The sequence below is a fragment of the Sander vitreus genome, chromosome 11 (assembly GCF_031162955.1).
Source record: "Sander vitreus isolate 19-12246 chromosome 11, sanVit1, whole genome shotgun sequence".
Taxonomy (NCBI): domain Eukaryota; kingdom Metazoa; phylum Chordata; class Actinopteri; order Perciformes; family Percidae; genus Sander; species Sander vitreus.
This window is the reverse complement of record NC_135865.1, coordinates 5,129,812-5,153,714: the sequence shown is the minus strand read 5'-3', so window position 1 is coordinate 5,153,714 and position 23,903 is coordinate 5,129,812. Positions and strand designations below refer to the sequence as shown.

The window sequence follows — 23,903 nt, the reverse complement described above, 5'->3', positions numbered from 1 at the left end:
CGACTTTATGGACCTACGCACATCCTGTTCTCAGAACTCAGAACCAGAATCAGTGTCAGTAATCAGAATCAACATGTCATTCTCCCACAACAACATGCTCACAGTAACTTGTTAGACATCCAGCCGAAACAGAGCAACATGGCTATTCCATTGGATTGCTATGTGCTCGACTCTTTTTTTACATCCTCTTTCGTCATGTATTAGCATCAATGTATAGGCATATAGTCATTCTGACTCAAAGCTGAAATTGAAAGCATTGCCTGATGGAGCTTTACGTTGTTTGAATGACACACAGCCGTCAACTATCCTTTGATGTATACCGATCTGATGACAAAATGATGAAATGCAGTATGTTTGCATTCGTAACACAGACCAATACTTAGGGACGTGTGGCAACTTGAATAGCAGGTCCATCTTATTAATGTTGTAAAGAGGTTTTCAAACAACTGTAAAACATTATTTTTTTGTCTGAAATAAATATTTATTGTGTGTTTCAAATACAAACGGAATCATTGTTTTTTTTGGGTTTTTTTTTGTCATCTTTAAAAGAAAATTACAGTACAAGTACAATACAGATCATTCAAGTATCAGTGAAACTGAGTGTCAGACAGGTGGGACATAATAATGTGTAAGAAAGTTCACACATCCAAGTATTTGGTTACACTTTACTTGAAGGTATCTACATAAGAGTGACATGACACTGTCATGAACGTGTCATAAATATTATAAACAAGTCATAAACGTTTATGACAACGCTTCTGTCAGTAAGTGTCATTCGGTTTTTGTCATGACAAGTTAGGGTTAGATGTAGGGTTAGGGTTCATGTGTCATGACTGTGTCGTGTGTTCATGACAGTGTCATGTACCTCTTATGTAGATACCTTCAAGTAAAGTGTTAAGTATTTAGACAGTTGAGCATAGATTTGTGCCTACAGAATGTACACCGATATGGGAGAAAACAATCAATGGCTTGTGGTGCACATTTGATTTCATGCAAAGGATGAAAATTATTTGAAATAGTCATTCATAGCAATTAACGGTGAATTGTTGTTTTTACACTTTGGTTTTTGTATACATAAAACAAAAGAGACACAACATTTGTATTAGTGACCAGTGCTGGTAGGCAAATTGTGTTATCTGTGGACAGAGCCAGAGTCTAATATTGCCTATAATTGTACACTTCGATAATAATATTCCAGATTTCAATGTTTTTGTTACGTGTAACAGATTTTTTGGTTTGTACATGTCTATTACTTGAAGTGAAATTGCAGTACTTTTTTTTTCAATTGGCTGTTCTGAGTATGGGTCAGGCCAACTTTGCACTCGCCGGCTCCGTTTTTTTGTGAAGATTTTGTGAAGATTATAACGGGATGAACAGCTTGAGCCTTTGGTTTTACATATATCATTTCAAACGCTTGTCCATCTAAACATTAACAGACATAAACACAAATTAGCCCTATGGATTGGCTAATGTTGCCTAACTCATTTTCGTTAAATCACGGTGTATTTTAAGAGCTTCTGTGATATATATATATATATATATATATATGTTTTGCGAGAGTCTACATTTCCCGATCTCTGCACCACAGGTGCTGAGTGCAAATTAGCATGACCCACTGTCAGAATTAGGGCTGAACAATTCCTCGTTTTCAAATCGAAATGACGCAAGACCATGATTAATCGAATGTGAAATATTTAGTTTTAAATTTTTTAAATTTTATTGCTCTTTTCATTATTATATTTACTGTTTTTTCGTAAAATATAACTGCTGGAATAATGTTACATATCACAGATTGTTTTCGGATATGTCCTGTTTTCAGTGGATCTTTCATTTATTTGTATTACTTTATTTAACATGATTGTAGAAAGTGCAGTATAGCTTTAAAAAATAAATTAAAAAAAATCACAATATCTGGCAGGAAAAAAAATTCCCAAAATTCTTCAGCCCTAGTGAGAATGGCCACAATTATGAGAATAATAGAATATGAAAAATGTCAGCTCAGCACATCAGAGCCCCAAAGTGCTCTCTGTCTTCCAGGTGGTGAGCTTAGCACAGAGAATTGGTAGGAAGAGAGTGGCAATGATAACAGGTGCTATTAACATAATCAGAGTGGTGAGCGGGGGGTCCTCCACCTGTCCACACAGCTTAAAGTACATCTCATGAACCTCCAAGAAGACCGTGTCTACCAGAAATCCATGACCCCGACACCAAGACCCATTTGCCGAATTATCCACGCAACTCTTGAGTTGGTTGTAGATGCTGCAAAGGAAGAGAGCAAGGCAGAGCACATAGTTAAGATCTCAAGGCTCAAAATGGTTCCAGCTGTCTAGAGGATTTCACTACTAAACATCGTGAGGTTTGGAGAACTGAAAGTAGTCTGTAGTCTAAAAAATTGATCTTGCAAATTCAAGTGTACAGTGGACATCATTCCTGCATTTAGATTTCAATTATTACGGTACAGTTGCATGGTGAAGTGATCTGTGGTTAACATTTCATTACTAGATATGATCAATATGTCTTTATTAACAGGTTATGTACCGCAGTCATTTAAAGTAGCTGTGATAAAACCTCTACTGAAAAAACCCACCCTCGATCCTGAGGTCTTAGCCAACTATAAACCTATATCTAACCTTCCCTTTCTCTCCAAGATCCTTGAGAAAGTAGTTGCAAACAGTTATGTGACTTTTTACATAGGAATAGTCTATTTGAGGACTTTCAGTCAGGATTTAGAAAGCATCATAGCACAGAGACGGCACTGGTGAAAATTACTAACGACCTTCTAATTGCTGCTGACAAAGGACTTGTCTTAGTGCTGCATTCGACACTATTGACCATACCATCCTTTTACAGAGACTGGAACATTTAGTTGGCATTAAAGGAATCGCACTAAGCTGGTTTAAGTTCTATTTCTCTGATCGATCTCAATTTGTCAATATCAACGATAAATCCTCCAAGTACGCTATAGTTAGCCATGGCGTTCCTCAAGGCTCAGTGCTTGGACCAATTCTTTTCTCCTTGTATATGCTTCCTCTAGGCAATATTATTAGGAAACGCTCAATTAACTTTCACTGTTATGCGGATGACACCCAATTATACTTATCAATCAAGCCAGACGAAACCAGTCAGTTAGCCAAACTTCAAGTATGCATTAGAGATATCAAATCATGGATGACCTACAATTTCCTGATGTTAAACTCAAACAAAACTGAAGTTATTGTGCTGGGCCATAAACACCTCCGAACATCATTATCCCAAGATATAATTACTCGAGATGGCATTGCCATGGCCTCCAGCACTACTGTCAGAAATCTAGGAGTTATTTTTGATCAGGATATATCCTTTAACGCCCACTTAAAACAAACCTCTAGAACAGCCTTTTTTCACCTTCGTAACATTGCCAAAATTAGGAACATCCTGTCTCAAAACGATGTTGAAAAACTAGTCCACGCATTTGTTACTTCCAGGCTGGACTATTGTAATTCCCTATTATCAGGATGCTCAAATAAAACTCTTAGGACTCTCCAGCTGATCCAGAATGCTGCAGCGCGTGTTCTGACAAGAACTAAGAGGGGAGATCATATTTCTCCTGTGTTGGCTTCTCTGCATTGGCTTCCTGTAAAATCCAGGATTGAATTTAAAATCCTTCTCCTGACCTACAAAGCTCTAAATGGTCAAGCACCATCATATCTTGAAGAGCTCATAGTACCTTATTGTCCCACTAGAGCACTGCGCTCCCAGAATGCAGAGTTACTTGTGGTTCCTAGAGTCTCTAAAAGTAGAATGGGAGCCAGAGCATTTAGCTATCAGGCTCCTCTCCTGTGGAACCAGCTCCCAGTCTGGGTTTGGGAAGCAGACACCATCACCACCTTTAAGAGTAAACGTAAAACTCTCCTCTTCGATAAAGCTTATAGTTAGGGAGTGAGGAGTTGCAGTGTTCGCCTAGACCGGCGAGGGAAGGTGTGTAGCCACAGTCATGACGCACGGCCTCCCTATCTCGGCTTCTCTTCATAGAAAGCTAACTGTATTTAGGGTATGAAGAGTTGCAGCGTTCGCCTAGACCGGCGGGGGTGGGTGTGTAGCCACAGTCATGGCGCACATTCGTGTCACAGAAATGCTTGTTACTAACATAGCTCCGGGGAGCTTATTGCCCGGAGTCCTTATGTTCTTTTTCCGCCCAGCATCATCATCTTGGATCATGATGGCACCTACATCATGGTGGCAGCTATCGCCGTGGTCCAGCCCTACGCCCTGCTGTGCCCTATTACACCCTGCTACGCACTGCAATGCCCGGCTTCGACTTGCTATGTCCAGCCAACGCCTTGCCACACCCTGTTACGCCCTACTGTGCTCCACCATGAACTATTATAACTATTACAATATCTTTATTGTGACTATTATTGCCATTGTTCATCATACCCCCAACCGGCACCATCAGACACCGCCTACCAAGAGCCTGCGTCTGTCCGAGGTTTCTTCCTAAAAGGGAGTTTTTCCTTGCCACTGCCACACTTACGCATTCATGCATGCTCTTGGGGGAATCACTGGAATTGTTGGGTCCTTGTAAATTATAGAGTGTGGTCTAGACCTACTCTATCTGTAAAGTGTCCTGAGATAATTCCTGTTGTGATTTGACACTATAAATAAAATTGAATTGAATTCAAGCAATACAAACATCTCACATTAGTAGACACTTACTAACAGCATTGCCATGCAACAGTAAAATAAATTGGACAAAAATACAATGAATGCATGTTCATTGTGTTGTACTACCAAACTCTTAACATTTTTCAAGTCTGGATTCACTTTCATTTCATATGGAAATGAATGGAACGGTCCCCACGGTCATGGAAAACCTGGAAAAGTCATGGAATTGTGTTGTGTTTAATGTAGTCTCGCTTTGCCAGACCTTCCTCCACAGCGCTGCGGAGGAGGGTCTGGCTAGTCCACACAGCATTCCATGTCTACATTCAAAAGTTGTTTTAGATAACTCCGATTGGACAGATAGTCTAGCTAGCTGTCTGGATTTACCCTGCAGAGATCTGAGGAGCAGTTAACCATAGTCCTCATAAATCCACTGGAGTTTAGAACGCCAACACAAAGAAACCCTAAGGTAACGGACATCCGGCCGAAAGGAAGGTCATCCGGCCGAAAGGAAGGTCATCCGGCGGAATTTCTGGCTCCAACGGAGCAATCCCGGAAGTGGAACGTCCTGGATATAGACTATGTTTAATTAAATTAATTGTTAAAATAATATTGCATGGATAACCTCCCTGGTATTATTGTCTGCAGCTGTAAAGTAGCTCTAGGGCTTTGATGTGGGACAGTTTTGTTTTCTATCACGTATGTTTCTTAATTTTCTTCCTGCGTTCCGTCTCTCCCTTCATGTATGCCAGCTAGCTGTAATAATGTTTGAATTTAAAAGGGTTGAATAATGCCGAGCAAGTGTGCATTTAATATTTCATGTGTTATATGTTGCAAACGGTCATGGACATTTTTATTATGGGTCCTTGAAAAATCATGGAAAAGTTTTGAAATGTTGTCCCTGGTTAAAGACAATGTATTTAAAACCTTTTTTTTATAAGTGGTCACTAATGTACCTATATATTTTTTAATCGGCCAAAAAAAAAAAGAAAAAAAAAAAAAGATTGGCATGGTCCTTTAAAGCTGCAACTTTAATATTCAAACTAAGTATTTTAAGATAAAGCAAATTGAGCCAAAAACATCTACCCTTGGCTACTCCAAGCATTTTATTAATGGAGAAATCACCCACTAGTGTTTACAGGCAGCTTACATTTCACTGTTAACTTTATGTCTTCTGGGTGGAGAAGCAACCATAACCTCACCAAAGTAGCATAAATCGCATGAGCGGGTGTGACTTCAAGATTCTCGTGTGGAAAACATCCACTGAGATTCAATTGAGCCTGACAGCTGGAAGCCTGATCAACAAGCTGGGCTCCTCGTGTTGATGGACACTCCACCCTAACACACCATTTGAGCTGTACAGGAGCTTAGCCTCAAAGCATGTTAACATTAAAATATGGATTATTACAGCCATAATTAAAGCAAAAGTCTCCACAAACAACTGCTGTCTGGAAATATGAGCCCAGGAGCAACAGTCTAGCACGTTTTCATTAAAAGTTGAGGAATTAGCTTAAACTTTGACCAGCACCAAATGTATTCAGGAAACAGGAAAGTATCTGACTTTCCCATAACTAAATGTCATATATCTTTACTGAAAAGGCCACACAATGTGCGTAATGTTGCACTTTATCCAGCCTTTGGTTTTCACTCACTGGGCTCTACAACGTGAAGCTCAGGGATAACTTTCTGCAACACATGCATGCCAAGGCTCAAACAGCAACCATTAACACAGACTCATAGATGGCACGGTGCATATTTGTAATACCATGTGTTTGCCAACTACATGCAATTTATCATTTAAGCAGGGATTTCCTGATAAAGACATTTTTGGCCCCCCACTCCTGATCTGAGTCCCTTAATATATGGTCCCTTGGAGATATATATCTCCAATCTGATCTGATACTGATGTTAAATTCAAATCAAAAGATTTTTTTAAAAGATCTAAAGATTGAAGCATTACATGCTGCACCAAATGGTATGGCGGAACGGTACAGGCTTCCTGTCTCTTAAATGGGCGTGGCCTCGTTTGAAAGTGTAGTGAGCGTCTTGTGGATGGATGAAAAGTTATAGCTGCACAATTTATTAATATTTTCTTTGGCTATCATTAGATTTGTACACAGCTAAAATATTTAGCATTACGAAAATTTGTTTTGTTATGGCATTCGCAAACGTTAGTAGATCGTTATCTGTGTTGCCAGATTTGGCTAGAGTTTGTTCCTGAGACAGAAACAGGTCTCAAACATTTGCACAACCGGATTTGTGCTTCTGAAACAAGCCATTTCATGGTCAGAATGTTCGGGAGATATGTGGCCTGTTACAAATGGGTCCAATATTTACTTCGGTGACGATGGGGTAAAAGAATTGGTCATAATCTTTTAGAAAAGTTCACTTCTCCCATTGGAATCAATACACTCAGGACTGGCCGCCAAAGAGTCTCCTAAAGAGGCGTGACAGTGGAGAAACTGACGTGACACAGATACAGGAAATTATTCTGAGTTGGGGTGTCCCGGTTCTTAACCGTATCTGATTAAATTTTGCAATAACAGCTGTAGCTTACACCTTATTTGTCACGAGCTACTTGATCCAAATACTGGAGGTCCTGGTTCAAAAACATTAAGCCTAAATTATTAATATTGAATTGAATATTAACTGGGACAATGTGACTTTGAAAGAACCCTGCATTTGTTGAATGATGACAAAAAGACTATAAATAAAAAAGTACCGTTTTCCAGTAGGCCATGGGCACCTGTCCTGATAGCCACTTGTCTCCATGCTCCTGTTGAAGTCTGACAGGCACTTGTCAACACCGCCGTCAAACATGTCCCGGTCACATGGTGGAACAACAAATTTCACAGCCATTCCTGGAGAAGACAGCATGAGTGAGAGTAACAGTCCGAATACTCCATCCAACTCAAGACAAAATGCTAACGTCATAGACCCAGATAGTGTTGCTTAATGTCTGTTAGCTAGGTTGCCAATAATCTATACCTAGCATACTAGCATAAGTGTGAGTTTTAGTAAAGACTTGTTCACACTGAAATACCTGGAAAATGGCGTCTTGTTTTTCAGCAAGCAACAAAACTATGTATCACAGCCTGGTACTCTGCTGAGTCAGCTGGTTAAACCTCCGTTCTGTCCCCTCCTGCTCTCCGTGTTCACGAGTGAAGCCAATGCGGAAGTGCCTTAAACCTGTACATTTTTCAATCCAGCATGATGTTCATTTTGTAAACTATGGTCCTATTTATTTTAAAATTGACAATAAAGCAGGGGATACTTTAGGGGCGGGGCTCCACGCCAACCTGTCAATCAGGACAGAGGCTCACCATGGCACTGTGTACATAAAATAGCCGTGAGCTTGTTTTTGGGTATTGTCCGTGTTTTTATCTTACACTTTGACCCTCTGTTTTCACTTCATCAAAGTTAATTGGAACATTTTGGTCGCCTAAAAATTTCTTGTCCAGCGTTCTGCCATCCAAGCTAGCTAGCTAGCTAGCTATGGCTTAGCTGGTAACTTAAGGACAAGTTTGCCGATTTTCTGTTCTGCTGTACATGCAGATGAATGGCATCAGTAGCCTACCCGGAGGTCCGTGTTTACCCACCCATAAATCTCCACCGGATGATTTGCTTCAGAAGGGTTGAAAAACGTCAACTTTCCCTCTTTAGCGTTTAGCTTAGCGTAGGGCCATTGCAAAACAAGATGGCGACGGCCAAACTCGAGGCTTCAAAACAGTAGTCCACAAACCAGTGTGTTACATCACCGCTGCTACTTCCATTATTCTTTGACAGTTTATGATTTTATAGGCTACAGCTGAACTCCAACACGTTCTCAAAGTGTAACGGAACCGTACGCCCACCCACGACCCTTTCCTAAACCCAACCGTCCCGTAGTTCCCGCGTGTCACGGAACCGTAAGCCCACCCACGACCTTTTCCTTAACATAACTGCGTCAAAAGGGACGGCAATCGTCCCGACCAAGTGCGTTTACTTAAAGCGCTAAAGGGACGGCAATAGTCCCGACCAAGTGCGTTTACTTAAAGCACTAAAGGAACGGCAATAGTCCCGACCAAGCGCGTTTACTTAAAGCGCTAAAGGAGACTTTTAGCGTCAATAAGAATCTTTTTTGGATAGTGAATCCCAAGTGTACGTTTTCTAACCTTTCAATCGCTATGATGGCGCTTCTTGTTTTAGAGCTTTTAATGATGATAATGATCATTTCAACTTCAAACCCACGTGATGAGTTCTCTTTTTGGGTGTGTAACGACTGCCAGCTAGCTATAAGTACCTGGCTATATTGAAATTCTGGCTTACCTGTCCAGATGAAGATAAGTGCCATCAAGTATGCAGTCAACACCATCTATTAAAAGAACAATGGTGCAATCACATAAATTGTGTCATTGAAGACCAGCTTTTACAACAATAATGCACATTATTTTTTTTGTTTTTTACCTTTTTACATGCATACATTATGAAGATAAAGACGAATGGACTGGTGGGTATGCATGAGTCAGAGTGAGTTCTCTGCCTCCTCTGTACAAACAACAAAAAGTAATTTTCAAAATGTTTGCTGTCTCAAATTTGGATATCTGTCATGTCCAGGCACACAGGCAAACTTTCTACAACTGGAAAATCCATTTTCTCTGCTTCCTCTCCCACAGTGATAAGACAATACTTTAATTAAATGCATAGCCAACTCACAAAATCAACAACCTGGACCTGTCAGTGCTTAGCACATTTAAAAATCTACCCTTTACAAAACAATAATACTTCACAAGATTTTTTTCTTTTGGGATTTTGAACATGTTCAAAAGTGCAGCTACAGATTCTAAACAGAAAAAAAAGCTCTATGAAACAGACATGGTGGCCATCTGCTTCCTGGACATTCCCACAAAATAAATGAATTTATCTCGTGGGAGGCAGACACTGGAAACAGATGTTACCAGGGAATGCAGTGAGAGGAAGATTTTCTTTTCTTTTTTTAATAAGTACATAGGACACATGTTATCTAAGTGCTTGTATGGAACAAATACACTGTAAATGCTTTGAATACTTAAATTTAGTTAGTTCCAGGTCCATATGGAAAATGAAAGAATGATAAAAATGTATTAATTACATGGATTGAATCTCTTCCATATGCTTTACCTTAAAAAAAAAAAAAAAAAGCATCAGTTATCAAAAAAGTATCAATTGTATAAAACAGGTTAAAAATCTTAAAAGCCTGCACTGATAAGCAAAGAGAAAATGCTTTGTAAGCACATACCCCAGCTTTTTAAAGCAGTATTGTTTCCTTGTGGATCCCTTGTATAATCCTTGATTATTAGAACCTGTGCTGAGGATGATCCAAATGGTTTGCCAGCCAACTAACAGATGTACAAGTGGTCACAAAAAGCCCCGGTCTGATCTGGTCCAGTGTTCTTATCAGTGCAACTCTGAGCTAATTGGATTGTGTAACTGCAATGGACAGGCTGCTTCCTTTCCCAGACTGAGCCTGGCTGTTCCCATGTTACCGGAAGACATGTTCCACATAAAGTCCCCCCAGAGACACTAAGAGGCCCTAATGTCAACAAGCCTGCATGGTGGTATCTCACAGATATATTTAATGTTTATGTTTGGTGTTCGCTCTTGTTCCTATACAAGGTTAGAAGGGTGAGTGTTAAAGATCAGAGGGAGGACTCCATTCTGCTGATCCAGCATGCACTGAGCAACAGGTGGGGAAATACCTTGTAAAAAACACTCTGTTACAAGTAAAGGTCATGCATGGAAAAGCAGAGTGCATGCACTGAGATGAGTGTTCATGTTCATGTCATCTAATGTAAGATGCAGTTGTGGAAGAAGAACTAACAGAGCTTTTTGTTAGATTGTTTTCAAGTCTGCCGTAATACGATACTTTCCGGCTATATGAAAATTTGATGAGCTATGGGTCGATTCCTTCCTAATGCGACTACACAGTAAAAGATGGGGGGGGTAAAATCCACAGTCCTTGTTCTGTGCAAACATGCTTTCCAAACATTAGCTGAAGCTACTTCATGGCTACTTTTAGTCTTTAAGTATTCATATCCTTTAAAAGCACTAATACCGCACTGTAAAACAACTTACTGTTATAAGTCAAAGTCCTGCATTGAAAATGTTACTTAAGTAGAAGTATGTAAGTATCATCAGGAAAATGTACTTAGAGTATTATTGCTAAAAGTAGTCAATGCAGAAAAACCCTCACATTTTAGAAACTGGAAACGATCCAAACTGTTGTGTGTTTAATGGTCCAATCATTTCAGCTGGACTTGTAGGCCGTCATATTGTTGGCTAGTTTCATTTATAATAAAACATCGTATTTTATAAACTACATGTGTTTGTGTGCAAATGTCTTAATTTTAATTCCTCTGATATAGAGTGGATAGGAGTAGAACGTGGCATGAAAAGGAGAGACTCAAGTTAAGTAGGCTACAAGTACCTGACATTTATACTCAAGTACAGTACCTGAGTAAATGTACTTAGTTGCATTCTACCACTGTTGAACAGTTTGCCAGGCTGTTTTGCAAGGCTAGCAAACACACACACACACACACACACACACACACACACACACACACCCTGAGGCAGTTTACAGTTTCGGTTTCACCTGAGACTCATGTCTGTGGAAACCTGGATGATCCCATCCATGCTCGGCACTCAGATGTGAAAATACATAGCCAACAAACTTTGTTTACTTGCATTTTGGGAAACTTTATTGAATTACATCCATTACTGGATGCCTGCCTCGGGCTTTAGTTTACACTAATCCTAACCCTAATTACGCTCTGGGGTCTAAGACATTTTGTCCAATATTTGTGTTGCCTGGTCTCTTTGTGTAATAATGCTTGTATAGCCTCAACCCTGTCATGCACAATCACTTTTATTTCAGGACAACCTGGGATAGAGTTTTTGATAAACCAAAACTGTGGAATTTATTGATTTATCTTTGTATCTATCTGAATCTGCAACGTAGTAAGATTTCTCTGGTAAATGCAGCAGTACAATGTTTTTCTCTGAAGTAAAAGTACAAAGTAAGTCAGTAGGATATGGTTGAGTTGCATGTTTTGAGGCCCTTTTGGGGTAAAATGGTTCTGGAGAAAGCTGCAAGCAGCAATACAGGAGGCCAAGAAATATACAAGAGGCCAAGAAATTGCCTGGGTAGCTTAGCTGGTAGAACATGCGCCCCATGTACAGAGGCTCAGTCCTCGCCGCAGCGGCCACGGATTCAGTTCCGACCTGCGGCCCTTTGCTGCATGTCATTCCCTCTCTCTCTCCCCTTTCATGTCTAAGCTGTGCTGTCAAATAAAGGCCTAAAATGCCACACAAAAGATAAAAAAAAAAGAAGAAAGAAATCACCCCGTTGCAAACGGGCACGTTTTGAACGGGAAGTGCCCAAGTTAACAAAATATATACTCAAACAAAGGGCACATAATGAAACTCGGAATTACAATTAAAACTGGGGCAAAATAATATAAAAAAGGCAACCTCACAGCAAGCTGCCAACTCCTTCCTCTTCTTCTCCTTAAGGCACTTTAACATCTCAGCCTCACCTAAATGGAACATACCACCTGCCAGCCCAGTCTCATGGCAGTTCGTGAAATGGTCACGTTATTGAATTTATTGATTAGTGTACTGAACACGTTAATGTCGTTATTTTCGTGTGGTGAACACGAATTTTAAAGTAATGTATTTTAATGGGAAGCATATTTCGTGATCACAGAACGATTACATTAGCGAGTAGTATTGATAAGGCAAAAATCTGCGTAGGGAGGTTGGTCAGGGTGGTGGATGGGTCAAACCGGGGATCGCGCCCCGCGTGTTGCACTTCCTTTCCGCGTTATTCTCTTCCTAACCACAACCGTCCCGTTGTTGTGGCCGGTATGTGGCGTTTCATGTCCCCGTTGTTGCGTGCCACAGAGACCGCGGATCGTGTCCCTGCGCCCGGGGATTGCGTCCCGCGTGTGGCGGTCCGTCCCGTTGTTGTCGCCGGCGTGTGGCGTTTCATTTCCCCGTTGTTGCGTCCCCCAGAGCAGCCCTGTGTCATGACAGTTCGTGAAATGGTCACGTTCAAAAATCGTGACCTGTACACGAAATAAACGAGAAAATCGTGACCTGTACACAAATCAATAAATCAAAATAACGGGACCATTTCACGAACTGGCATGAGACCGGGTTGCACCTACACAGGTAAGTATGGGGTGAGCTACACTGAAAGAGCAACATTAACACGCTGGATCTGAAAAATACCATTAGACTTACATAGATCAGTTACTGTATATATATATATATATATATATATATATATATATATATATATATATATATATATATATATATATATATATATATATGGGCACCCATAACCATAAGCACCCCCAAAATTATAAAAATGTAATTTACTGCAAACACTATCATACATGTACCTATTCTCCTACACCGTAAGAGTGCCCAGCCCCTCCCTGCTGACAGGACCTGATCGGGCAAACCTGTATGCACTCTCCTTGATTGAGCTGGTGAGTAGCTGATCAAATGCTAATTCATTGAATAAACTGAAAAATATTACTGCAATTAGGAATAACACCAAAACACTGTTAATGACGGGAACAGGGCCTAGTGAAAAGGGAGAGAGGCAGCCTGTTCACAGGTTTTATAATCTTGTAGAAAAAAACAAGCAAAAGAAACCGTTTCCTGGACTAATCCCGCTACTTTAGTAAAAATAATTCAGAGATCTTTCTTTCTACAACCTTGTCAGTCTCTTAATTAGTGCTGAATATCAGAATCCTCCCAAATATAGGCCTCCTTTTGCACTTCTCTCCTATGAATTATATCCATGATTGAGGGAAATGACTGACTGTGGAAAATGTGACCACCTTTCTTTGGTATTCCATTTGTCTCGACTAAATGACTCTTTGAAAGATGGATCATTCAGGAGCGCAGTTACAATATCTTTCAGCACTGAACTATCAGGTCGTTCCGCTGTGAGTGTACAATTAAACGTTCCAACATTGTTCAGCTACAATTGCCCACTCATTTGGAGTTGCTAAGCAACGCATACACATAATATAATCATAATGCATTTGTGAGTGGAGGAATGCTGACAAATGGTCATAAGAAAACATTTCCATTTCCCAAAATTGAAGGCATAACGGTGTAAGTGACGGAGCAAACAGAGTACACAGCAGATAGACGGTGTGTGGTATACGCTCTGTGCCTGTGAAAAGCAACACACGTGCTGTTTAGACAGTGTCTCTTTTTGAAAGTCATGGAAAATGTTTTGTCAGGTAGGAACAGCGGTGAAAGAAGTATTCAGATTATTTACCTTAGTAAAAGTACTAATGCCACACTGAAAATACTCTGTTACAAGTTAAAGTCCTGCATTGAAAATGTTACTTAAGTCAAAGTATGTAAGTATTATCAGGAAAATGTACTTAAAGTATTGAAAGTGAAAGTAGTCGATGCAGAAAAATCCTCACATTTTAGAATCTGGAAACGATCCAAACTGTTGTGTGTTTAATGGTCTAATCAATTCAGCTGGACTTGTAGGCCGTCATATTGTTGGCTAGTTTCATTTATAATAGGGCTGTCAAACGATACATTTTTTAAAAAGTCATTTCAGAATAGTTTTTAAGTACATATTAACAATCGAAAGCAATTGTTACCACTGTATCTTGATTGGGAATCAAATGAATGTAAAGAAAGTTACTTTATGAACTTGATTTTAAGATTTGTAATTATGTATTTACTGTAAACAAAAGAAAAATGTGTGAATCTGTCATTATTGCACAATTCCTCCAAGTACCTAACTAAAAAACTAAAAATCCCTATCCTTACTAGAGTCAATATAGTGTTTAGTAACTCCTAAATAATGTTGATTACTCACTGACGTCCAGTGATCACCGGTTAATGAGACAGCGTTTGCAGCACCTTGCAGCTGTTCCAGTTGGTTCTCCGTGTCATACAGGCTGTGTATCCGTGAAAACTACTGTCCCCTCGACAGCAACGAGACGGGTCAGAACATGCCAACCGTAGTACGTCTTTAAGACCCAAGTCCTCTACGATGCTGACAGGTCTGCAGTTAGTTGCCACCCGTTTCGCAAGAGCTGTAGTAATTTTTTTGGATTTGGTTTCATCCACAGGTCGGCACTGAGTGGGTAGCATGCTAGCTGGTAGCATCAACGTTAACTGTACTACTATGCTTAGATCCGTAGGTGGTAGCTCAAGCTTGACGTGCTTCGGTGACATTTTAATTCGGCTTTACACAACGTGCATATGGCTTTCGACTTGTCTACGAGCCGTCCAGGAGTTTTGGAAAATAAAAAGCGCCATTCAGGATTTCATTGCTGCTGTGTTTCTCCATCATGCCTGCAGCCTGCAGCAGCAGGATTTGATACGAGGAAGTGGCAGCTTGATGATGAGTAACGGTGCTGCAAAGGGTCAAAATAGTAGCCTGTTAGGCATGACGCTAAGCCGAGTGAAGTGTAAAATAAATTAATAAATGCCGGCATGCGATTAATGCGATTCAAAAAAATTAATCGCATCGGCCCTTAATCGCATCGCGATTAACGCGTTAATGCCGACAGCCCTAATTTATAATAAAGCATATTTTATAAACATGCATGCATGTATTTTGTGTGCAACAATCTTAATTTGTAAAGTAACTAGTAACTAAAGCTGTCAGATGAATGTAGTGGAGTAAAAAGTACAATATTTCTCTCTGACATGTAGCGGAGTAGAAGTAGAAAGTGGCATAAAAAGAAAAGACTCAAGTAAAGTAGGCTACAAGTTCCTTAAATTTGTACTTAAGGACAGTACTTAAGTAAGGGTGGGACCATGAGTAGAACAAAGAGGGCATATAATGTTAACTTGATATTTGCCTTAGAAAGGAGGGAAAAACATAAAATCCTTGTTTTGGTCTGCAAAAACGACTTAACTCTTTTTCCGCATATTTGTTTTGCACCAGCCATTGTATCAGTGTGTATGTTGTGTAATTAACTGGTATTTGTATTACCCTGCTTTGCACTGGAGGAGATGTAGGGACCTACAAAAATACAGCTAAATAAATACAAAAGTGTTTATCTCATACTGCAAAATACCTGAATAAATGGTGTTTTAGTTCATATCTAGGTAAAGTCAATGAAAACTACATTTCCCATAATCCTTTGTTGACTGGGTAATCTAAGCCAATCAGAGATCACTATGTTGGGAAGTCGGAAAGACGAGAAAGTCTGAGACGACATGTAGAGCACATTGGAGAGAGAAACATGTTGTGAGAGAAGCAGAGCATAACTTTTTAGTTTAATGTCGACGTGAGTGATGTTTGTAGACTAAAGTAGGAGAGAGCCGGGACGATTGAAACGCGGGACGGATGAAACATTCCAGTTTTCTCTGAGTGCAATGATGATAGACAGACTTCCTCAGGTCAAAACATAGAGCATGTTAACCTCCTATCAGCCAAATATCTTCCTGTTATTTCCTTTTATCACAGAGTTACAGGGCATAAACCAGTTTTGATGGTCCAAAGTAAACTTCATTAGCGGTTACATTTTTTCGATTATTAATTTTGAGAGTGTTTTTCATTTCGACTACATGCTTATTCAGTAGACCATTTAGTGTTCTCCACAATCCCAGACTTTCATATTGCATGCTTGTTTACATGGAAAGCAAAACAAGCTATAATGGCATATATCTATGTTGGAAGGATTGAAACAGCTGTTTCAACCATCCCGACATAGATATATGCTATAAGATATATGCCAATAATGTGCCAATATACCAATAATTTATGGAGGTGAGACATGGAAAAGCAGTTTTAGAAAGATGAAAATATATTTGAGCCCACCAGGTAGGGGGTCGAGTTTTCCCATGTTATCCTATGGAGACTGACGGGCTGTGGGTCGTTAAGGGCACTTATTTGGATGTGCAGTGCCCTAATCCACGTAAAAACCTAGTGAAATGACATTTTCCACAATAGAAACATGATATAAATGGGAAAACTTACTGTACTAGCTATAAAAATGGCCACAGCGCATGATATTTCAATAACCGCTTCATGATGACGGCGATTAGTTGTTAACAGACATTCACGAAGACGTATAGCTCCGCAACAATCTATCTAAAATAACACCTTTTGGGAGTACCATTCATGATATGTAGTAAAATATTGAAGTTGTGGGAAGTTTAAATGGCTTAAACTGTATGTTTCATCCGTCCACCCATGCTGTTTCAATTGTCCCGGCCAGGAGGGACGAATGAAACATTACGCACGTCCCACTTTTGCTGTAATAATTCCTGAACGGTTTTGTTCAAAGCTGAAAATGCAACTGTATTTGACAGATGACAGGTGTAGGTTGCTAGTGACAAAATATTAGCTTTCAGTGCAATATGATCGCTTTGTAAATTACGTTTAATTAAAAAGTGTTTCAACTGTCCCGTCTCTCCCCTACTTCTAATGTATTAGCACAGGTATCATTTGGCAGCTAACAGTCGTGTGCAACTCGCAGTTTGGTAACTTGTTATCCCATAGCTTGAAGTGAAGTGCAGCCAGGTTAGCCCTGTTTGTTGTTTTCATTAGCTTTGGAAAAGTGTTAAGTGTTAACTATAAAATGTGGACGTTTAAGCTAGCACAGTCGGGGAGGGACAGTCAGCTGTAAAAGCCAGCCACAGCTTTCACCGAGGACCGGGAGAGATGAGGACTTTGCTGGAGGACAATGCTAATTAGCCGCTGTGGCTACTGCCTTGTAAGAAGGACTCCGCCGCCGGTGTTCTGTCGATCTATGCTACCTATCGAGATGTGCTACTTAGCGGTTCTGTGCATGCGCACGACCCACAAGCGTGGTCTGATTCCCCGCCCATAAATCTATGCAACCTTGCGGTCGGACATGCGGTCGATACTGTGGTTAATGGTGAGTAATATATAATCAATAATTTATTCATTGTGCCTTTTGACCTGGGTCTGGTGCGCGCCGTAAAAGTCTGAATTTGGTGGCCTCTGGCATGTACAAATGACGCTATTCCATTATATAGCTACACTCCTCTTAATCATTGCATATTTTAATGAGTTTGCAGATACCTGATTGTCAATGTAGTCTAGTGAATTATTGTAAAGAAGATTTAGGCTTTGTGTGTTTTAGCCCTCACTGTCTGTAAATAACTTTTTTTAAAGCCACAACTATTCCTGGCAGATCAAAACTTTAAATATTTAAATGTTTATTGACTCTTTCAATGTAAGGTTTATCAAGACATGCCACTGACGGTTAATGGAGGCTTTTATATTATGAGATAACATGAATGCACTCATATTAAGCTACTGCAGGGAGTTCATCATGTTTTATTTTTTAAAGAGGATTTTGACAACATTGCCTGTTTTTAAGTGTGTTTGCAGTGCGTCTTTACTGAGCCCCGGACCTATCACAGATAGAGAAAATATTTTTGCGTGGCCTCGAGTTATTATTTCGTGTCGTACTGTAACCTTTATGGAAAATGCAGCATTTTCAGAGGACTTGTTAATGCTTACTGCGCAATCATCAAGTTGCTGCCACTGGCTTACGAAGTAGCCCGTGTAATGAGGACGTTCCCTGTCTGTGCAATCAGTGCAATTCTTAAAGTGTTTTGTCATCAATTCTTTGAGTAATCAAAACACTGAAGACAATTTTCCGCTCTTTGCTCGGCAGGACACGCAGCGTCTCAGCTGAGAACGGAACTGACAGACGGGCTGTGTCTCGTCACTCACATTGGTTTGAAGCGGAGGCTATAGTGGTTGTAAAATGTTGATGCATAGGGAATCGCAACTTTTTACAAATACTACAAAAGTGTTGTATTAGAATAAAAAATGAATGCAATCAGGTAGCGGCTAGACTTAAATGAAGCTGTTTGGCCGACGCTTAGGGAAAGCTCTGCTCATATCAATCAGGAAACTTAACACCACCCTTTATATTAATAAAAAAAGTGCATGTGTACGTCGAGACCATCTGACAATCGCATCATTAGGCTATGAAAGCATTAGGGGTGTCACGATTCTCCAAGTCAATTTGATTAAATTTCCGATTCTAAGGTCACGGTTCGATTCTCTTACATTAATTTTTTTTAAAGCGAAGGCTGCTATGCCAATATTCGAATAATATTTGAAGATTTAATGCTCAAATGCAGCCTGTTATTAATATGTACTACACTACTCAGGCTTATGCATTGTCAATGCCACTATAAGCATGTGGTTGTTGTTACACGTTCTGTCCACTAGAGGGACTTCCAACATCAGCCTGGCCTTGAAGGGGACGTGACAGCGCATTGCATTTCTTGCATGCCACTCTCTGTTTACATTATATTCCACCACGAGCACACAGCGACCAACTCAAATCAACAGAGAACTCTGTAATGTAACATAATCTAACAAGTGTATTGAAGTGGCTCTGTTGTAAAGGCTAACGGTGCTCGGTTAGCACAATGACATCATGTTAGAAAGCACAGCCAAAACGAAACGATTTGTCAAAAAATAAAGTAACAATAGTGTTATCCACGATGCTAACGGCATTGATAACTAAGCCAAACGGTGCTGCCACTGCTATTGTAGTGAGTTATAAGCAAACCTGTTTCTTGCAGATTGTCACGTCACTGAGAATACAGCTGCCATGTTAGTCGTGTTGCCAGTAGAAGAATATGGTACACGCACATAGCAGAGCTTGCAAACGGTGGCTTTTTTGTCGACAACGCGAACGTTTTCAACGTAACTCACTGGAACTCCAAAATACTTCCACACCGGCGACTTCAGTGAAAGAGGAGGGGGCTCAAGTTCTGTCGATGGGTCTACTGCATCTGCAGTTACCATGTCATCTTTTGACTGGCTCTAGCTAAGGTACAGGCGGTTGACTGACTCGCAGCACTTCAACACGTGTGCGTTTTTGTCCGATTGGCAAGCCGACCGGACGTGACATGGGGGCGTGGCAGCTTCGACGATTCCATTTTTTAATTCGAAGTTCGAGATTGTGACTTAATTTCGGTCGATTTCGAATTAAAATCGAAATCGTGACAGCCTTAGAAAGCATATATTATTCATGTTGTAAGGAAATATGAAAGTCAGAAATTAAAGTCAATTCTTTATAAAAATAAAAAACGGTTTGGTGCTGTCAAAAGGAGGGCCGCACATAACCAAGAACCAGAGTAGTAAAATAAATGTATTTTTGCGTATACATTTTACTTGGCTGTCCTAAATATTTCCTTTTACTAAGGTTTGTAGGTATTTAAGATACCTTGCATTTGTTTCTGGGGAAACAAAACCAATATAGGTCATAGTGTGTGAGTTATGTAGTTCCACAGTGGAGGCACCACGCTATTATTTCTTTATAGTTACTTATGCCTATAATACATCTACAGGTAAAGGGAGTGCGGACGGGGACCCGAGGAGATGCTACTTTCATATCTTGCTAGCATTTCGACATTACCCTGCCTTTTAAAATGTAAAAATTCAAGTTTGGGCCGGAATGTGGGAAATTTCACCACGCAAATTAATGTCTTTTTTAAACTACCACTCGGATGCTGGGAGAAATGTTCTGATTCTACACAAAGTGGTTTTAATCAAAACAAAACAATTATATTGTAATTATATTCTATTATAACCAAAGATCTCAAGTTTACTCATTATGTGCTTCCATGCCAGTTATGACTTACTGACATACAGTAAAAGTAAAAGCACTTCACTTCTTTTCTTCCAGTCCAAAAGTCTCTCGTTAAGTGGTAGAATCAGGCAAAGTGAGGATAGATGGCCCTGACAGACATGACTTCATACTCCCCAGAGCAGCTGAGTTGAAGCGTGTTACACAGTAAGCTCCACACTGGAGCTGCACTGCAAGGCCGGAAAGCCTAGTGTGCGTCCTGGGGTCAGTCAGAGGCGGGAAAATATTTTGTGTAATGGGCAAGAAGTTTCCTGTTAGCGCACTGGTCTATAAAGAGGTGCAGCACTCTATCATATGACTGTGTGTTAGTCCATCGTTACATCACATTTCACTACGTAACCATCATGCATGCAGCTCCTTATTAGTGAGATTCCAATCCTATAATCCCAACTTTTCTGTTTCAACTAATGGAGCAAAATTAAATATTAGATAGTAATACTGTCTGTGATTATACCATATTTCCCTTGCAAATTTCTTAAGACAGTCAATATGTACAACTAGAAAAAGATGTGCCTGCTGTCAACCCTTTGTTGAACAGAGAGTGCCATATAGTGGGGTCAGAAAATAAAGGAAATGGTCTGTGACGTTGGCCATCACTACCTTTATTTTCTTTAAGTTTCGTCTTTAATCCCCTCTCCTGACGGGGCGAGACTACGTCTCCTCTGCAGCTTGTTCAAGCCACAATGAGTCAGGGCAATGCCAATAAAGCGGTCGCAAGTGTTGTTACACTTTAGATAGTAAGATGCTTGCTACAGTTGCGTTTCTAGTTGTGATAAAACAGCGAAAACATTTGAAAAACCGAGAGGGCTTGAGAAGTTTGAGCCGCCCATGCATGGTGCTTCAACAGAATATGCATGCCGTGAACTTGAGACTAGAGATCTTCCTTCTTTTGTCAAATCCTATTGCCGGAGCTGTTTCATCGTTTAGAGGAGTTGGTGTCACATATAATCAGCAGAGAAAAGCCTTTAGCCCGTCAATGGCAAAAACGAGCACTTTTAGTAGACGTACATTGCCGGTTGATAACTGCCCCATAGGGTTACATTGCAGCCCTTTTCACAGCTGCTGGCTGCAGGGCTCTTGCTCATACTGGACCAATTTCAAAAAATGTTGTTCCCATTAGTCACTTAGACACAAAAACATTCGAAAATTGGGTCCAGGTTGAAAAATACAGAAATTTCCCTTTAAACTGTCAATGTACGTTTATTACATACAGCCAAGACTTTAAAGGCTATGACTAATTTTAAACTCAGACCTACAGCACTATACATACAATTAAAAAAAGAAAACAAGATGTTAGTAAGATCTGGGCTGAAAAACATTAATTTATTTCTTTTGGCTGTTTAGAGTCACAAATTGTTATGTATTGATATGAATTCATATCAACATATGTAAAGTTGTGTATTTGGCTTTTCTTACTTTAAATAAACACATTTTTGGATATAGCTATGTAGCTATATAGGAAGATTAAGGCATATGTAATCCCATTGAAGAATGAATAACACAGTCAAAGAACACCCAGGTGAAATGAAAAAACAAACCGTATGAAAGAAACACCAGAATGAGGTTTGACCTACAGTATGTCACAACTGTCCCATCTCCATAGGGTTCAAGTAAACAGTCACTTGTTTAAAGCTGAAGGACAGCCGTGGCGTAATCATATGGATTTTCCAGGTGCATTTGGTAACACGGCACATTATGTTGACCACCACCACTGGTAAAAATAATTGGGCTACATAGAAATGGAGAGTAATTTTGGCCCCCTGGCCTCACCTTTAACTGAGTGCCAGCTGACATGCGGCGTATGAAAGGGGGCCACATCACAGACCCTCAGCACTGGCTTTGATATTCCCCAGGAAATATCTGGTTTTCTATGGTTTGCTTTGACTTGAAATTTCTTTTATAAGGGAGTGTGCATGGTGCAGAGTCTGTTGTATTTGTGTTTGTCATTTCAGCTTGGCACTGCAATGGATTTAACAAAAAGTCCACCTTATGTCTCTTAATCTCATATTGAATTGAAATCTAGAGTTTGAAGCATAATGTGGGTGTAATAAATCTATTTGTGCACAAATGAGAATAGGATTCCACTATATCTTACAACATATACACATATTTGTATCTGCACATATAAACCAAACCAAAATCAATCATTCCAGGATGTATTCTTTGATGTAATGAGACCTTCTGATTTACAGTCAGGCGGTAATATGAGAGCAGATAGGACCCTGTCAGCGCCATCACAGTGTTTACCCACACAGTGTTTTTCAGGGTCCTGAGGTCCATACTGTTATCTTCCAAGGGTTATTTTGAGTTTCAGTAGTCACTTAGAAACACTAGAAAGCGTTAGAATGGTCATATATTTTACCTATAGGTTGCTGTTTGCATACTTTGCTTTGCCTGGAATCTTACTTGGGGAGTTGGCTTTCCGATGCCCAAGTTGTACGGCGGAGAGCCTAGCTGCGTGTCCCGAAGTCACAGCAACATGTACAGAAATAGTGAGGGAGCCGGGCTGCGGCTGCTGTCCACTGTGTGCCCGGTTGGAGGGGGAGCTCTGCGGGGTCTATACGCCAAGGTGCTCCAGTGGCCTGATGTGCTATCCAAGCACAGAGTTTGAATTACCTTTGCAACAGCTCATTCAGGGTTTGGGACGATGTGGACAAAAAGTGGATTTGGAAGTCACAACAAGTCTGGACCACCAGGCTACAAATGGTAAGTTCTTTCAAGAAAAAGTTTTGAGAGGGGAAAATTAAAAGCTGGACTTTTAAAAAATTTTACATCAAAAGGACAATGTGTAATACAAGAGGGGTCCCTCAGTGAAGAACCCACAGAGAATTTTGACTCTACAGCTCTACTGCGCATTTTAGCCTCTTTCAGCTCATTGTTTTGATTGTGCAGCCCACAACTTAACTATTTTCAGTCTCACTGTTCTTATCACCATTGTTTTAGCAGCAAAAGTCAGAGTAAAAAATGACATAACATTATTTATTATACGTTTATTTGATTCACAGCTGCTATATAGTGTTTTGACCTCGACAACCCAACTGCATTTTACCGCAAACTTGCGACTAGTTAACTTTCTAAAGCAGGCGCAATCGCTTGTTTGCTAAGAGTCGGGTCGGTGATTGTGAACGTGTGATTGTGTAAAGGTGTTCACGAGCTAGATACCAACCTTTAGTGAACTTGTGAATTTCGCCAGCTGTCTTCTCCCCTTTATGGAGACAGACGCTGTGTGCAATAGTGTTTTAAGCCTCCAATGTCGCCTTACAGGCAGCTAGCCTTCACCTTAACACTAACATAACTTCTTTGACATAACCATTGCCGCGCTGCCTTGAAGGCTGGGGGGCTAAAAACACCAAACACCGCATGGTGGGAGGAGCTGTGTGTGTGTGTATGTGAGCGAGACACAAGTGACAGAGAGACGGAGGAGAGCAGGGAAAGGAAATTTTAAATAGCGTTTAAAAAAAACTTAATTATAACGAAACGCAATGTGCGGCGGCCGGTGTTGATAGTGACGCACACCGCCACACATTAGTCTATGTGTGGGAAACACTGATGTCTCAGGCTGTACCACCTAGTGTCATACAGTCTCTCCCC

General features: G+C 40.3%; 2 protein-coding genes across 3 annotated transcripts in view; one reads left to right on the top strand and one right to left on the bottom strand.

The window, feature by feature from the left end:
• Positions 1-468: 468 nt before the first annotated feature.
• On the bottom strand, positions 469-10,125 carry LOC144526034 (receptor activity-modifying protein 1). 2 transcript variants are annotated; one of them, XM_078263177.1, is made up of 5 exons: positions 9,899-10,125; positions 9,752-9,780; positions 8,950-8,995; positions 7,364-7,502; positions 469-2,259 (listed from the first exon to the last, which is right to left on the bottom strand). In XM_078263177.1, the coding sequence occupies exons 3-5, from the start codon at positions 8,993-8,995 to the stop codon at positions 2,007-2,009; spliced, it is 438 nt and encodes a 145-aa protein (XP_078119303.1). In that variant the 5' UTR covers positions 9,752-9,780; positions 9,899-10,125; the 3' UTR covers positions 469-2,006. The 2 variants fall into 2 exon arrangements, with proteins under 2 accessions (XP_078119303.1, XP_078119302.1); XM_078263176.1 differs by lacking the exon at positions 9,752-9,780.
• Positions 10,126-22,657: 12,532 nt separating this feature from the next.
• Positions 22,658-23,903, top strand: part of igfbp2b (insulin-like growth factor binding protein 2b) — a 35,148-nt gene continuing 33,902 nt past the window's right edge. The window contains exon 1 of the mRNA XM_078262768.1: positions 22,658-23,018. Coding sequence (XP_078118894.1) covers positions 22,658-23,018 — 361 coding nt within the window. The remainder of the gene's footprint in view (positions 23,019-23,903) is intronic.